This window comes from Eptatretus burgeri, chromosome 6, assembly GCF_056783735.1.
Source record: "Eptatretus burgeri isolate ZD-2024b chromosome 6, Ebu_testis_v1, whole genome shotgun sequence".
Taxonomy (NCBI): domain Eukaryota; kingdom Metazoa; phylum Chordata; class Myxini; order Myxiniformes; family Myxinidae; genus Eptatretus; species Eptatretus burgeri.
This window is the reverse complement of record NC_140966.1, coordinates 7,099,199-7,114,859: the sequence shown is the minus strand read 5'-3', so window position 1 is coordinate 7,114,859 and position 15,661 is coordinate 7,099,199. Positions and strand designations below refer to the sequence as shown.

General features: G+C 42.9%; 1 protein-coding gene across 2 annotated transcripts in view; it reads left to right on the top strand.

The window, feature by feature from the left end:
* LOC147024189 (uncharacterized) overlaps window positions 1–15,147 on the top strand; it is a 157,382-nt gene extending 142,235 nt beyond the window's left edge. For both annotated transcript variants that reach the window (XM_085883862.1, XM_085883864.1), the window contains 2 exons: window positions 2,721–2,813; window positions 15,035–15,147. In XM_085883862.1, coding sequence (XP_085739988.1) covers window positions 2,721–2,727 — 7 coding nt within the window. In that variant the 3' untranslated portion in view covers window positions 2,728–2,813; window positions 15,035–15,147. The remainder of the gene's footprint in view (window positions 1–2,720; window positions 2,814–15,034) is intronic.
* Window positions 15,148–15,661: the final 514 nt, after the last annotated feature.

The window sequence follows — 15,661 nt, the reverse complement described above, 5'->3', positions numbered from 1 at the left end:
AAATTGATTCGATTTTGGTGATGATCAGGATCCGGATACGAGAATTAAAAAATATTTTTTAAGTGATTTGTCACCATTGAGAGATGGGGCCAAAACGATATATAAGCACGATATTTCAAACAGTTGTGGACAGGTTATGACAAAACTTGGTGGGTGAGTTGTTTCGATGACAAAAAAACAAGCCGATTAGATTTTGCTTCAGGTCGGAATCCATATCCGGCCTATCAGTGGAATACAAAACATAAACTGTTCAGCCTAGCGGAGGTTAGTGCTCTACCGACTGACCATTCTAGTTGTTATTGTCTTCATCATTCTCATTGCCTGAGTTGTCATTTTTGTGTTGAAATGCTAGTCACACTCTAAATACAAGTTCAAGTGAAACAAGTCATACATTTCAAAACATCTGAGAAATCGGTATTTTGTGATGGGTACAGTACTTATCCTTCAATTTATCAGTTTTTGTTTGTTTGTTTGTTTGTTTGTTCTTTGAATCTCAAGCTTCCTTTTAATCTTCTTTACAATGCTGTTTTAAAGTTTCACTCGGTCTTATAAAAGTGAAAGCAATGTATTTTGTTCACATATTGTCATCCCTTACTCCGTATGCATCATGCATAACCTCATACCATACTCACATGTTCAGAAGCAAGGTTTTTTAATTAAGACATCAACAAATTGTCACATTCTGATTACACAGAGTATCAAAAGTAACCAGACAGTCTTTGATGAAATAGAATACATTTACAAAGTAGACATGTTGAATCATTAACAAGCAAAAATATCAAGCCTCTGAAAGTTGTACAACATTTGTGACAAGCAATGCTTATTCATCGTATGCTAAATCGTGGTGTGCAATAAACCCAATTTGTTAGGCAGCTGTATCAGCTCACAGTTGCTCAAAAAGCAGTGTCAGCTGCTACACTGCTACTCGTAGTATAAATCAGCACACAGAGGCTTTATACGCTTTAAAAAAAAGTTAGTACAAGTCAGAAGGCTTCCAAAGCCTATATCGGCTTAATAATACTGTGGGTAGCAGTATCGCAAGTGGCACTGCATTTAGCAGTGGGCAGTTCTGTGGCCTTCAGTGATTGTAGCTAAAGTGTGAAGTTCCCTTTTATTTCGCTATTTACAGGCTGCACTTCAAAACCCTTTTAACTGTGTAATGGATGCCGGAACAGCACGGATGCTGCACAGGCACTTCCTCTTGGTGGGGACCTTTGCAGCAAGTTCTGTTGTGGCACATGGGTTCACATTCAACATTTCTGTAAAGACGTACACCAGTTGTTGGCTATAATCCTTTGTGGGATGGCTTGTGAGTTCAACCTTCGGGGAGCGTTCACTCCACACTGATAACTACCAGTGCGCCAGAAACGCATCCGTGGATTGATTCCATTTTGAGGGGTGTGCTGGCATTGCTAACAAAGGGCTTCATAAGTCAACGTTGATACTGATACTGCGGCGAACTGACTGATTCATAAGGCGGACTGATACTGCATCTCACCAGTCAGGAAGTTTGCAGCCAGGAATATGAAAATCAACTGAAGAAGCACACTGGCTGGCTCTGTGATATGATGCTCACATCATGTACATAAATTGTGCCAACACATCACCTCCAAACAAGGAGGCCTACGTATGGAACTCAAGCCTTTGCAGACTGAGATTTTAAGCCTATGGTCACAAATAGACGAAAGCAGAGATGTCGATATAGATTTTGCTCTTGTTGTGGGCTCATCAGGACAATATACTGCTGATTGTTTATTCATTTATTTGGCAATTACATTCACAAGTAGCATACACATGACAATATCAATGCTACGTGCCCCCCTTAGCTGCCGGACCGGTTTCATCACCTAATGGTGAATCGTCAGCAACAGCATAGACAGAAATGTTTATTTTGTAGTGTACCATCCACAAATATATGTGTATACTAGCAGGGGATACCCTGCGCTGCCCCGGGAGGGAGGGGAGGGGGTATACCCAGCACAGCCTGGCTAGATGAGCTTTTCCTGGTGGTGCTTTTGGGACATGTTAGGCAATGAAAAATTATGGAGTTATTGGCCTCATAGTGGTTACCTTTTGCCTGCGGGCCGGCACCAGCACTGCTTGACCTCACATCTCAATATACACTTTATAATAGCCTTTCATGGCCTCAAAACGGATGTCAACGCCAATGTGTGGTAGCTTAAAACCTTGCCCAGATTCTGAAGTACCTACACCTTAAATTTTGGGCCTCTCGGTGCTACGGTCTGGCCGTGAACGAATAACATACAAACGCACAAACAAACACACAAACACTTGAAAATTTATATATGGCGATACCAAACCCTCTGGTGTTATGGTAAGAACGTCTCTGAGTCTGAGAGGTCTCATTGGTCCTGCTGAAGCAGTCTATTGGCAAGGTATATACTGGGTGGTTTGTCATTTTTTCCCAGCATTGATTGTCCATGCTCTATTCTTTTAAATGCTGAGCATAAACCAAGGAAGCAGCACATTCCATTTTAAAAGTCTTTGGTATGACTCGGCTGTGGCTTGAAACGGTCACCTCCCAGACTCAGTTATGGACATTTTACGATGGTTTGGTGATTTTTCCTGGGATATTTTTTCTAGGATCCTTCCCCCTCCCCACACCCCAATCTTGAATAACAGGTGTGAGTGTTTGATGTTGAAGTGAGGCGATGTGTGAGTGATAAATGTCTTTGCATACTGTGTGCACACTGTGACAGATCGTAAGTGCAGAGCTGGACTTGGTGCACAATAGTCGAGCACGTGAAACGATGCAGCAGCTGCAGACAACAGAAATGGACTCACTGGATAACGTGAGAATTTGGCCACAAATATGAAATGCATTGCTTTCCCATTATGATATTTTAATTTTAATATTTTGGAATCTTCACAGACTCATCAACATCACCATCATCTCTTACTATTTCATTATAGTCCGCTACCGGTTTCACCAGAGGGGACTATAGGTTTGCTCTCTATCTGTCCTCTGTCCATTCATCCATCTGTCTGTCCTACCTGTGGTGTTTCAGACTTTTTTCCCATAATTTAACATATTCAACTGAAACTTGGTACATGGTTTTATTATGATAATAGCAAATACCACCCGTCACTTTGCTGATGGGAATACGAAGGGAGGGGGGAGAAAAAGAGGGGAAGAGAGAGAGGGGTGAGTGTGAGAGAGAGACAGAAACAGAGACATAAACACAGACAGAAACACAGACAGAGACAGAGAGAGACAAGGGAGGGGGAGCAAGGTGGGAGGGAGACCGAGGAGGAGTGGTGGAGTGAGGAAGGAGGGGAGCAAGGATGGGTGGGGGAAGGGAAGGTAGCATGAGGAGGGGGGAAGGAAGTGTGAGGGGAGAGGAAGGGAAGGCAGCATGAGGAGAAGACTAGGTTAGGCAGTTTGAGGGGAGCGTCTGTCCAGCCATAACCACCGTCCGGACATACCCACTGTCTAGACACGTATGGAGATAACCATCATCTGTACATAACCACCGGTACATCATCCAGGTACATGCAGAGATAACCACCATCCAGATATGTGTAGAGACAAAGAGATAGTGTGTGATAGAGAGAGAGAGAGAGAGAGAGAGAGAGAGAGAGAGAGAGAGAGAGAGAGAGAGAGAGAGAGAGAGAGAGAAGGAGAAGGTGAAAGAGAGGGGTAGGTGACAGAGAGACAGAGAGAGGTGTGGGAGAAGGGTGTGGAGTGAGGATGGTACAAAGAGAGAGAGGGGGTGGGGATGGTGTAGAAGAGTTAACAGAGAGCATATGTTATGCTTTATGAACAACGCTCACACACACACACACACACACACACACACACACACACACACACACACACACACACACACACACACACACACACACACACACACACACACACACGATATATATTCGTGCTTGGTCGATATCGGCAATTTTTCAGTATTCGGCTCATTGGAGTCAGCGTGATTACCGACTACAGTACGTCCTGCATACAACCCAAAAACATTGAGTAGCTTGCACCCTTCTTTTGGGGGAATTTCAATAAACAAACTTATAAAACAACGTTGCATTGGAGACTTTTCAAGATGTGCATAAATGTTAATGTTTAGAAACAGGTGCCAATCATTGTGCGACAGGTGGAAAAAAATTGGCTCTGTAATTTAGAAAACACGTTCATATGGTAAGTGGCTCAGAAATCAGGTGCCAGCAAATAGATTTTGATTTGAAACTCACAAAGAGAAACACATAACCTTTTTAAAGTCTCCCGATTCATATAAAATAACCAATTGCTTTCGAAACACTCACGAGGACAAAGGAAAACAAGATCGCTCATACGCTACTGAGGTTAAAAGTTAAAACCTCCACCACCCATCATCATCATAAGATACGGGATGAAACTTTGTCACAACGGTGCCCGTAACTGAGCACGCAGGCGTGCACACATACCCATGGAGAGTCCCTTTACAGATCCAAATCTACCCATATGTACCGTGTCTGTGTGTGCTGTTTACGTACCTCTACCTTGTAGCAACTACGAACTGTATATCCCAATTAAGACACAAACTGTACCGCTATCAACTTTCGTGGTGTGGGGCACTCATCAAGTGGCTTAAACACTCAAGTAAGCACTCCAATGAAATTGTTAATTAGGAACGGCTGGCTTGGTAAGCGATAACAAGCTGATTTGTCATTGCACATACCTGCAAAAAAACTAAACATCACCAATTTCTTAACATTTTCAGATTTCACTCCAGATTTCGAGTTATTTAGTCGACGTGATCCGATCCTCCAAACTCAAATTATATTTCGATTATATACTTCAATTCCTCAATGAGGAGTAGATCATGGAAAATTGCATCATATAATACATTAAATTGTTCCAAGCTCCTAATTTGAAAACTATAACACTTACAAAAGTGATGTATACAGCGATTCATAGGGATGTATATGAGGCATTCGATGATACGAGTGAGGACAGTGAAAAAAAAAAACATTTTTGCGCTTTATCGTTATATCTAGTGCAACCTGTTCCACCTCAAAGCATTGTTGAGCAGGCTAAACAAAATGGCAAATTAAGACCCCAGCAAGGGAGAGTGAGGTGACCGAGGATGTGCCTTGAGAGCCCAGCGAGGGAGAGCGAGGTGTCCGAGGATACGCATTGATAAAGAATATCATTAAATAAGGCCATTAATTATCTCCAAAAGGGGTATTTTTATTTACCCAAACACCCCGTTTTCTTTCATGCATCACTTTGAAGTTCTCTTCATATGCATGAAAAGTTTTAGGCCGATAGTTTTCATGGTTTTGGAGTTATCAAGGACACACACACACACACACACACACACACACACACACACACACACACACACACACACACACACACACACACACACACACACACACACACTCACTGACACATTGACACCCAATGATAGTATAGATGTTGCAGAACAAGTTTGAGTTACAGGGCATTTAACTCAATTTTTCAGTTATGCCCTTTTTGGTCTTGGAAAGCATCACATATTAAACATGGGTCAGTGTTTAGCTGCCCTGACTTCACCCCACTGCTTCACACCTATTGGCTGGACAGCTGGCCTGACTCCAGCCAAATAAAATCATGTGCCGCCATTGCATGAAGCAGCACAGATCGGCAGGCCTCAGGCCTTAGGCCTGGGTGTTAGTCCATGTCCCAGTTCAAATGGAATGATCCCAGGTAGACAACCATGATGTATTATATACACATAACCTGTATGCATGTTTTTGCTTCATGTATGTACATCAGGTTATTTTTTATTAGTCCCCAACTGGTTTCACTGGAGGGAACTATAGGTTTCCTCACCGTCTGTCCATCTGTCCATCCGTCCATCCCACCTGTGTTTTTTCTGACTTTCCCCCCCCCCCTACCCTTTAACATGTTCAACTGAAACGTGGTGCATGGCTTTATTATGATAGGTTGCAGAAAAAGTTTGAGTTATTGGGTGTTTCATCAATTTATTCACAGTTTTGCCCTTTTGGACTGGAAAATATCACATCGGTTTGAGGACATGTGTTGCAAAGCAATTCTCGCTCTTAGTATTATTACTATTACGAGCAGAGTACCCATCCTATGGGAGATCTTTTTCCAAGCGTGCAACACATTCTGACTCGTCCATTTTGGGCGGTGTATAGAGGCAACAGAGCACTGCCTCGATCGCTCCTGAAAATGAAAAAAATTTATCCGGGTTATGTGCTGGCAGCCAAAACATGCCGACTGCTGATGTGCGATAATACATCGCGATCATGTCGCTCGCTCATTGTCCAGTTAATGTGAATGAAAATATACCCAAACCGAAAAGTCATTGAAACAGAAATGTCTTCGGGGTTTTCTCATTTAGTAATGCCCATGGAATGAGATATTCAAAATCTAGAGAAATATATTTAGTGGAACATCGTTTTTTGGCTGGTAAAGTTGGAGGACCTGGGTAAAAATTACGATTTTTGCTATTTCTAGCGATTTTGGCTTGCAAAATCTTCGTCAATCAAAGACTAAAGTCGATAAAACTCTCACAACCTATGGGACTCTTGTACCTACTTCTCTTATGTTGAGAAATTTATTAGCGGAAATTTGCAATGTCCCTCAAAGCTATCATTGTTGGAAATCGGGAATGTTGCATCGGCATAAATTGATAGTTCATATAATCGCCACTCGGTGTCATCGCTGCTCATTGCTTTCCAGTGCCATCTCACTGTTGCCCTGCAGACCACACTTTAAGATTACATCATCTTTCTTCGCTTGATGTTGGTTTTCTTTGATGTTTAATTGGTGTTGTTTCTGTGATCTCATTTTTTACATCATCTCGCATGTTGAATGAATATGGATCAATGACTTCCGTGTCGACGGGATCGCATGTGTCAAGATGGTGGCTCGTGTTTTCTGTGATCTACCATTGGACGAGAAACTATCTATTGCCCCATTTGGCGTGAAAGGTTGTATTGAGATTCTTTAAGCCAGCAAAAAAACATGATGATCACAATATCCATGTGACTGTGACTCGTTGTCAGAAGGTGCACACAGAATGCAGATGAGCTTACTGCAATCAGAATACAATTGAATCTGCAAATCGTAAGCGCACACTGGAATTATCAACGAAAGAAGGGCACTTCTCTCTTCACTCGGCACGTTCTGCATTTTCATATAGTGATCACTGCTTGTTTTGGGGGCACTCCTGACAGATATGCTGGAAGAAATAAAGACTTTGAACAGATCCCTTTCAGAACTTTGACCCTTTGTAGCAATTTACTCAACGTTTGTAACCGACGTTTTGATGAACGATCTGAAACTTTCAGGGTCAGAGTGGCGTATACAGAAGACTGACACGCATCGGACATGGTATATCATCAAGCCTGTCGTGTGAATTTTCAAACTGGGAAACATCTCTCACTGAATGATGGATGACTCTGACACTGTCAAGAGGAAAAGGGTCGGGAGGCCACACAATTTCAGGAGGACAGATGGATTCAACACTGTTGTGCGATTTCTTATAGAGAACGTCACGAAGCCAGTAACAATATACGATCTTATCAGTCGAATGAGAGACGAACTGGAAGGATCCGAGTGTGAACCATGCAGTTTCACTTATATAAAAGATCAACTTCTGAAGCAGAACGGCGATAAAATTGTGATAGCTGAGATTGCTGGTTGACCGAATGTGGTTACATTCAAGGGCACAGCGTCATCGATACTGCATGATTTCTACTACCAACCAATGAAATTGTACTGTGAAGCAGAGCAAATAAGAATGGTGAAGGTGACCGCTAATATAATCAAGAGCACCATCAAATCCATTGTTCGATCGAAAGAACAGTATCCGAGCAGTGATGAGATGTTGTCATTTGAAAAAGGAATGTCCTTCTTACCTGGATAACTGCAGATTATATTAGAGGAACTGTTCACTGGGAAGAACTGAGACCGACTTATCACGTCAATTGGACAGGCAATCATGCAGACTGTTCATCCAAGAGTCATTCTGGCATCTTTGCATCTTGGTCTGGACATCCAAATGCACCATTCATTGTGGTCCGGGTTTTTTTTTTTCATCAAGGTCCTGAACAAAGTCGGATTTTGCTGTCCAAATTCTGAAATTCAACGATTAAAAATGAACACCACACTTACACGACGTACAGACGTCGTAGGTTATATGCCCAGTCACTATTCACAGTTTGTCGCCGACAATGATGACCACAATATCAGAATACTTGATGGAAATAACATTTCCCACAGAATTGGTATAATAGCCTGCACCCCACCAAGTACAGACAAAGCAACAAATGCTCTGAGAGCATCTGTGACTATGGGAGGGATAACATCACTTGGGTGTATCAACATCAGGTATTTCACTCTATTTAGTGGCGGGATGTGATGTCTGTGTTTTGAGAGATGGGCTATGATTGAGGGGAGCATGCAATCTCCTGATGTGGACATTTTGTGGAAGATATCGTGAGCAATCGGATCTCCTCGACCAGGCAGAAAATACAAGGAGGGAACAATGCTGGAAAGATGTCTGTCAAGTTTCCTTCCATGATTGACCGAGATCCTGGTGATCTAACATCTACAGTGCCTTCAGAAAGTTTTCACACCCCTTGAATTTTGTCGCATTTTGTTGTGTTACAGACTGAATTTTAAATGGATTTAATTAAAATTGTTTTGTCACCGATCTACACAAAATACCCCATTAATGATAAAGTGAAAATATGTTTTTAGAAATTTTTACAAATTAATTGAAAATGAAAATCTGAAATGTCTTCCCTTAACAAGTATTCAACCCCTTTGCTATGACACTCAATATTGAGCTCAGATGCATTCATTTTCCTTTAATCACTTAATTAAATCACTTAATCACAATCACTTCCGGTTCCGGGTTTGGAGCGTGGAGAGGTCTCCTGAGGGGCTCTCTGCTGACATTCTCAAAGTTAAGTTTCCGGTCGTTATTTGTCCCGTTTTAACTGTTTAATTTTCTCACCTACATGTTACTGTGTGTTCCTAGTTCGGTTTTGTTTCAAAAATCGTGCTATTTTGTGAGTTTTTGTCGACTTTCTTACCGGGTGTTTGAGGCCAAGGCCGAGGCCTAGGCTTGAGGCCTACCGGTTTCCCTCGGTGTTCGATCGTTTTTTTCTCTCCATTACCTTCAATTTCTATCCTCCCCATTACCTTCAATTTATATCCTCCCCACTTTCCTAACGTCCGCCATTCTCCCAACTAATCTCTCTATTTCTTATCTTTAAAAAAAAATAAAAAACACAACAACAACAACAACAATACGCGAACCTTCTCCCGATTCTGCTTCTTCTTCTTCCTCTTATTCTTCCTCCTCTTCTTCTTCTTCAATTTTATCGACAACACTTCCATGACCTAATCTGTTGAAAACTCTCTTAAACATTAATAATAACAAAAACGATCTTATAATGCTTCATCTTCCTCTCTCACACGTGTGGTACTCTTTACTGTTTCATAATGCACTACTCTTCTGCTATTTTAACAGACTGCTCTCATTTCGACCTCTCCTTTATTCCTTGCCTAAAAAATCCAACTGCAACAGCGTTTCTTCTCTCCATTCTCTGAATTCACCTTTATTGCATCCATCAGGATTTGTGTTAAATCGCATCTCTGACCTAAAACTTTTAAAAACCCCAGTTTGCTATGAATGTTCGCTTTCCATCAACCATTCTTTTTTTCCAACTTCAGTGCCAACTCACTCCTCTCACCCATCACTCTCACTCTCAAAGCAACCATCCCACTCTTTTCCCTCCAAGCCTCTCTCACCTCTCTCAAAAATTCCCCCCTCACCTTTCTCCCACCTTTCATCCCCCTCTCATCCTTCTCAAAGTTGCCCCCCCTCTCATCCACTAAGCTGCCTCCTTCCACTGCCCTCTCACTTCCATCTCTTCACTCCACCTCCTCAAATCCTCAACTGCCATCTTCCCCATCTCTTCTCCCCCTCTCTCCCAGCACCACAGAGCCTTTTCTCCTCCTCATTCGGCCCTCCCCTAGCTATTCTGCAATCCCGCACACTCTTACAACAACTCTCCTTACCTCCCCCCTCGTCCCTTGTCCTACCCTCCCCTCCCCCCACCCCCTGCACCCAAAGCCTCCTCCCCTACCTCTTCATTAAAAGTGTGGACCTCAAATATCTGGGGCCTTCGCTCAAACCTTTCAGATCTTTCCATACAGGCTGCCACTGACAAACCAGACATAATCTGCCGAACAGAAACTTTCCTCTCCCAAGACGTGTCTGACTCCCAAGTATCTCTCCCCGGTTACTCCCTCCTCCGTCCGGTATGACAGACCTGAGCCTCTTCCTGGTGGAGGAGTTGCTCTCTTCATCAAAGACTTTATTCCTCACTCTCCATGCACTGCCCTCCCTCCCCCACACCCCCAGGAATACCTCTGGCTATGGCTTCCCATCCACTCCAACTTCATGTTTATATGTATACTGTACCGTCCACCTAACAGTGATGACTCCATCTACACCTCGCTCTCCGAAAACATGGACCATCTTCTATCTTCTCATCCAAACTCTCCCTTCCTCTTATGTGGTGACTTCAATTGTCATCATGCCAGTTGGCGAGGTGTGGGTACCTCTCTCACCTGTCATGGCACTTCAGCAAAAGCTTTCTGCAACTCATTGGGACTGACTCAATCGGTCAACTTCCCCACCCGGATCTCAACCAATGGTACTCCATCTCTTCTGGATCTGATTTTGACAAATTTCCCTGACAATATCTGCTGCTCTTGTCTCCGCTCCAATCGGTTCTTCTGACCACGTCCTTGTCAAAGTGGACATCTCTCTGGCTGTCATCAGAGAACCACCTCACCGCCGTCGAGTCTGGCATTTCACTCAAGCCAACTGGCAGGGTCTCCAAGCAGCCATTAAACTTTCTCGGCTTCACGCTGTCGAAACCAGGGCATTTAGGATCATGGCATCTCCCGCAATGAAGCTGAGTCTTTGGGCCTCTCACTCAATCACCGCAGGTTGGTCGGTGGTCTTTCTGTCTTCTACCGTCTCCTCTCCAGCCTTGCCTCCCCCCCCTCCTGCTCTCTCTGCGATTTGTCCCCACCACATTTCCACAGGGCGCTCAAGGTCCACCAACAACCCCCTTCTGGTAAAACTACCAAAATCACGAATCACTGCTCACCTTCATTCTTTCATTCCTCTTTTTTCCTGCCTTTGGAATAAACTCCCTCACTCTATTCTTTCCCATTCTTCCCTCCAGGCCTTCAAAACAGCTGTTCACCACCACCTCTTATCATCCCCCATCCAAATCCTCGATCTTTTCTACCCCCGATAATCCACCCAAGCCCACTTCCTTCAATTCCCCTGTTTTCCTTCCTGAAAGTCCCTGCAATGTCCATCTTCTCTTCCCCATGTTCCCCATTTCATCCCTCTCCCTTCCACAGATCTCCTTATGTGTCTGTTCCTCACTGTTTTGTCCCTCCCACTCCCACCCCTCTTGTCTCATGCCCCCTTGATGTGCGTTGTGTGTTACCTTTAATACGAGCCTCGACAAGGTATACAAAAAAAATAAAAAGCATCCTTGAGTTGTCTCCACAACTTGATTTGAGTCCACCTGAAGCCAATTCAATTGATTTGACATGATTTAGAAAGAAACATTTCTATATAAGGTCCTACAGTTGACAGCGCATGTTAGAGCAGAAACTCAACCATGAAGTCCAAGGAACTGTCCATAGATCTGGGGAGGAAGCATAGATTTGGAGAATAGTGTGAAACAATTTTTAGAGCACAGAGATTTCCATCATTAGGAAATGGAAATAATATGGTACTACACAGACTCCTCCTTGAGCTGGCTGTCCGACCAAACTGAGCAACTGCAAGAAGGACCTTGGTCAAGGAGGTGACCAATAACCCAATGACCACTCTGATAGAACTACAGTTATTTGACTGAGATGGCAGAACCTGCCAGAAGGACAACAATCTCTGCAGGACTTCACAAATCTAGGCTTTATGAGAGAGTGGCCAGATGGAAGCCACTCTTGAGAAAAAGGCACATGAGAGCATACCTGGAGCTTGAAAAAAGGCACATGAAAGACTTGAGAGCATGAAGCAAAAGATTCTGTGGTCTGAAGAGACGAAAATTGAACTCTTTGGCCGAAATGCAAAGCGCTACATCTGGTGGAAACAGCTCATCTCCAATCCAACACTATCTCTACTGTCAAGCATGATGGTGGCAGCATCATGCTGTGGGGATGCTTTTCAGTGGCAGTTACTGGGAGACTTTTAAGGATAAAGGGAACAATGAACAGAGCCAAATTCAGATAAATCCTTGAGGAGAACCTGCTTCAGAGTGCAAAAGACCTTAGACTGCGGCGAAGATTTACCTTCCAACAGGACAATGACCTCAAGCATACAGGCCAAAAAACACCGTAGTGGCTTCAGAAGAAGAATGTGAGAGTCCTTGAGTGGCCCAGCCAAAGCCCAGACTTGAATCTGATTGAGAATCTGTGGAAAGACTTGAAGATTGCTGTACACCGATGCTCCCCATCCAACGTGACAGAGATTGAGCAAATCTGCAAAGAAGAATGGGAGAAAATCCCCCAATCCAGATGTGCAAAGCTGATACAGACATTCTCAAGAATACTCGAAGCTGTAATCAGTGCCAAAGGCTCTTCTACAAAGTATTGACTCAGGGGTCTGAATACTTATTGACGCAAGACATTTCAGCTTTTCACGTTTAATTAGTTTGTAAAAATTTCTCAAAACATTTTTTCACTTTGTCATTAATGGGTTATTTTGTGTAGATCGGTGACAATTTTTTTTTAATTCATCGTATGATTCAGGCTGTAACACAACAAAATGTGACCAAAGTTGAGAGGTGTGAATACTTTCTGAAGGCACAATATCAACCCAATGCTCCATTACATCGTTCACCAGAATATGCGAAACGGAGTCACACCTGCCTTGACTTTTGACCAACGTCTTTGGTGGAAAGCTCTCACAATTATCGAAAATAAATCAAAGGACGGTGAGCTATGGTCTATTGTGCTACAGGTTGGTGGTTTCCATACATTGATTAGATTCTTAAGGAGCATCGACCACATTATGTCCGGGATTCCGGGTTGGGATTACAGGAATTACTCGAGTTGACGCAGACCACACCATTCCACACATGTTGACTGGAAAAGCAGTTGTGCAGGCCTTCCGTGGGCACTTTCTCATCGACACAGCTTTCAACATCATACTCATGTCGAAAGTGTACACAACTTTGATACCGATCAATCCTCAGTCTGATCAGAGAGACAAGGATCCTGGAGCAATAACAGTCAAGCAAACTCCTGAAGAGGAGACCGTAGATCTCTCAGTAAATAGGGCTTGGAAGGACATGAATATCATGAGGAATTGAGGCCTGCAGCCATTATCTATGATGATCTGATGTCAGGCAAGGGACCGACCAGAATCCAGCTGCACTATCAAGCGCTACATTGGTACTTGGATGCTTGTTCTGTGTGGTGTTTGAACCCACTGGAGGAGCAATGGGGAGTTGGTCGACCATGTTATCATGTGATGCTCATTGGGTGAGTCCAGCTCCTGCAATGGAGTTGTGACCAACCCGCCGCCACCTGTGGCTCTGCAGTTCAGGCTGCACTATCGTGCGCTTGACGCACTTGAAGTTGTCCAGTGCTACCTGGTAATGTTTCTTGTGTATTTGATTTGTATGGTGGTTTTTTTTTTAATGTTGAGTGTGATGTTTGAGTGTTGCAAGGCATGTATGGATGTGCTGCAGAGGTGCGAAGAGAGAACGAGAGATTGAGAGAGATATAGGGAGATAAAACGGGAGGGAAGACAGAGAGGGTTTCAATAGATAAGAGGAGAATCACAGAGGGGTTCAAATCTTTCGACACCAACACAACAAATTTCTGTTTCTACTGATACAAGGAGGGAGGTAATTTAGCGAGACTAAATTTCGACTGATATAATCTGCTCAGGATTTTTTTTGTGTTGTATGTGTCTCCCTGAGATCGCCCTAAGCAGTAACGATATTGATCAACTTTTGATAAACACAAGGTCCTGTAATTAATTTATCTGCCTGGACATCTTTTTTCCATTTTATGTCATTGCAATGGACCAAATCATCCCTGGTTATCTGCTCATCATGTCACCCCTTACCACACAACAGCACAATATTATTTCCATCAGAAGATGAGGTCGGGGTGGGCAGCGGGGAGGGAGAGGGTAAAGGTATTAATCGTGAGAGCGTTCATTTTAGTTAGATGTGTTTATTTCCAAGTTATCTGTCTCGCAAGGCTCTGAAGGAAAACCATTCCTCAATAATCTATATGATCATTCAAAGAAAAAAACTTTAACGTTGATGTGCTACAAAAAAGTTAAGTTCAAAACAGGTCAAAAGTTTGAAACATTTGAAATTATTTTTTAATTTAAACTTCACTACATCAATAGTATACCCCAAAGGAACCTCCATGCCAAATATCAGCATCCTAGCACACATATTAAATGAATGGCAAGCTTCTAAATAACTTGCACCAAAAACTTTAACATTTTCACACTGACGCTCACGCCGGGGGTATCGCTATAGCTCTCTGTTCTTCAAACAGGCGAGCTAACAACACCAACATTATAAACATCATGAATATTGAATTGATGAATGCAGAAGTTTGAAGAGCAATGCTAACAGTTCTAAGATGATTTGACTTTCCATTTGAAGGATAACTTCTGTGTTTGCCAAACCTGTCTGACATAGTTTGTTGCAGCACCTTTCTCAGAGAATCGATGCAGTGAGCATTTTCACAGCTTTCCTACAGTAACAATAAGTAGGAGTGCAGTGAAGAGGAAGTATCTTTTCAGAAAACTCAAATAATGACCTCAATAATAAATGCTGTTGTTTATAAGGACAACAGCACAAAGTGATTCATGTTTGCTCATAACGGCTTGAAGTAGCACCTTTAAAATGAGATGATGAAACGCCATTTCGCTTTTAGAAAGAAACACTGCACAACCACTGAAATAATCTGTTTCTTTTGATGCCATTTAATCAACAGCTAAACAAAGTCAAAGCGGAACACGAGGAGAGGTTACGAAGTCTACTGCATTCATCGCTACGCCAGGACCTCGAAAGAACGATCACGGTTCTCAAGTCCCAGGTCATCTACTCTACATGTCACTCAAATTCTGTTTTATATGCACTTGCAATCGCATAGTATACAACCATAATTATGTGAGGATTAACAATGCATACAGGACTCATGAGGGAAAAATTATGCCCCTGCCTTTTAAGAACCTACTTTGTTGACACAGTATTGTGGCCCTGCTTTTGCCACATTAAGGAAGATGAAAACCCTTGCTCGGAAATAGATCCACGACGGTCACGATGAAACACATGTTGTTGCTTCGAGCTTCCACAGCATGTCCAAACAGCATTATTGGATTATCACGTGACTGACAATCGCTCTCTTGCAAGCAATTTGCACCTCTCAGTGGGTTCCTTGTTCCACTTTTAGCCAGCAGTGCGCTTAGGCGTTGTTAGTTAGCGAGTCCCGTTCAGCTCTGTGGGGGTGTTTCATTTGATTTAAATTTCGCCAGGAGGCAAGCCACACTGTCCATTTACCATATAGCCCACTATTCTCTTTAGAATCATACTGCTCGCCTTAATATCATCTTTAGAATGC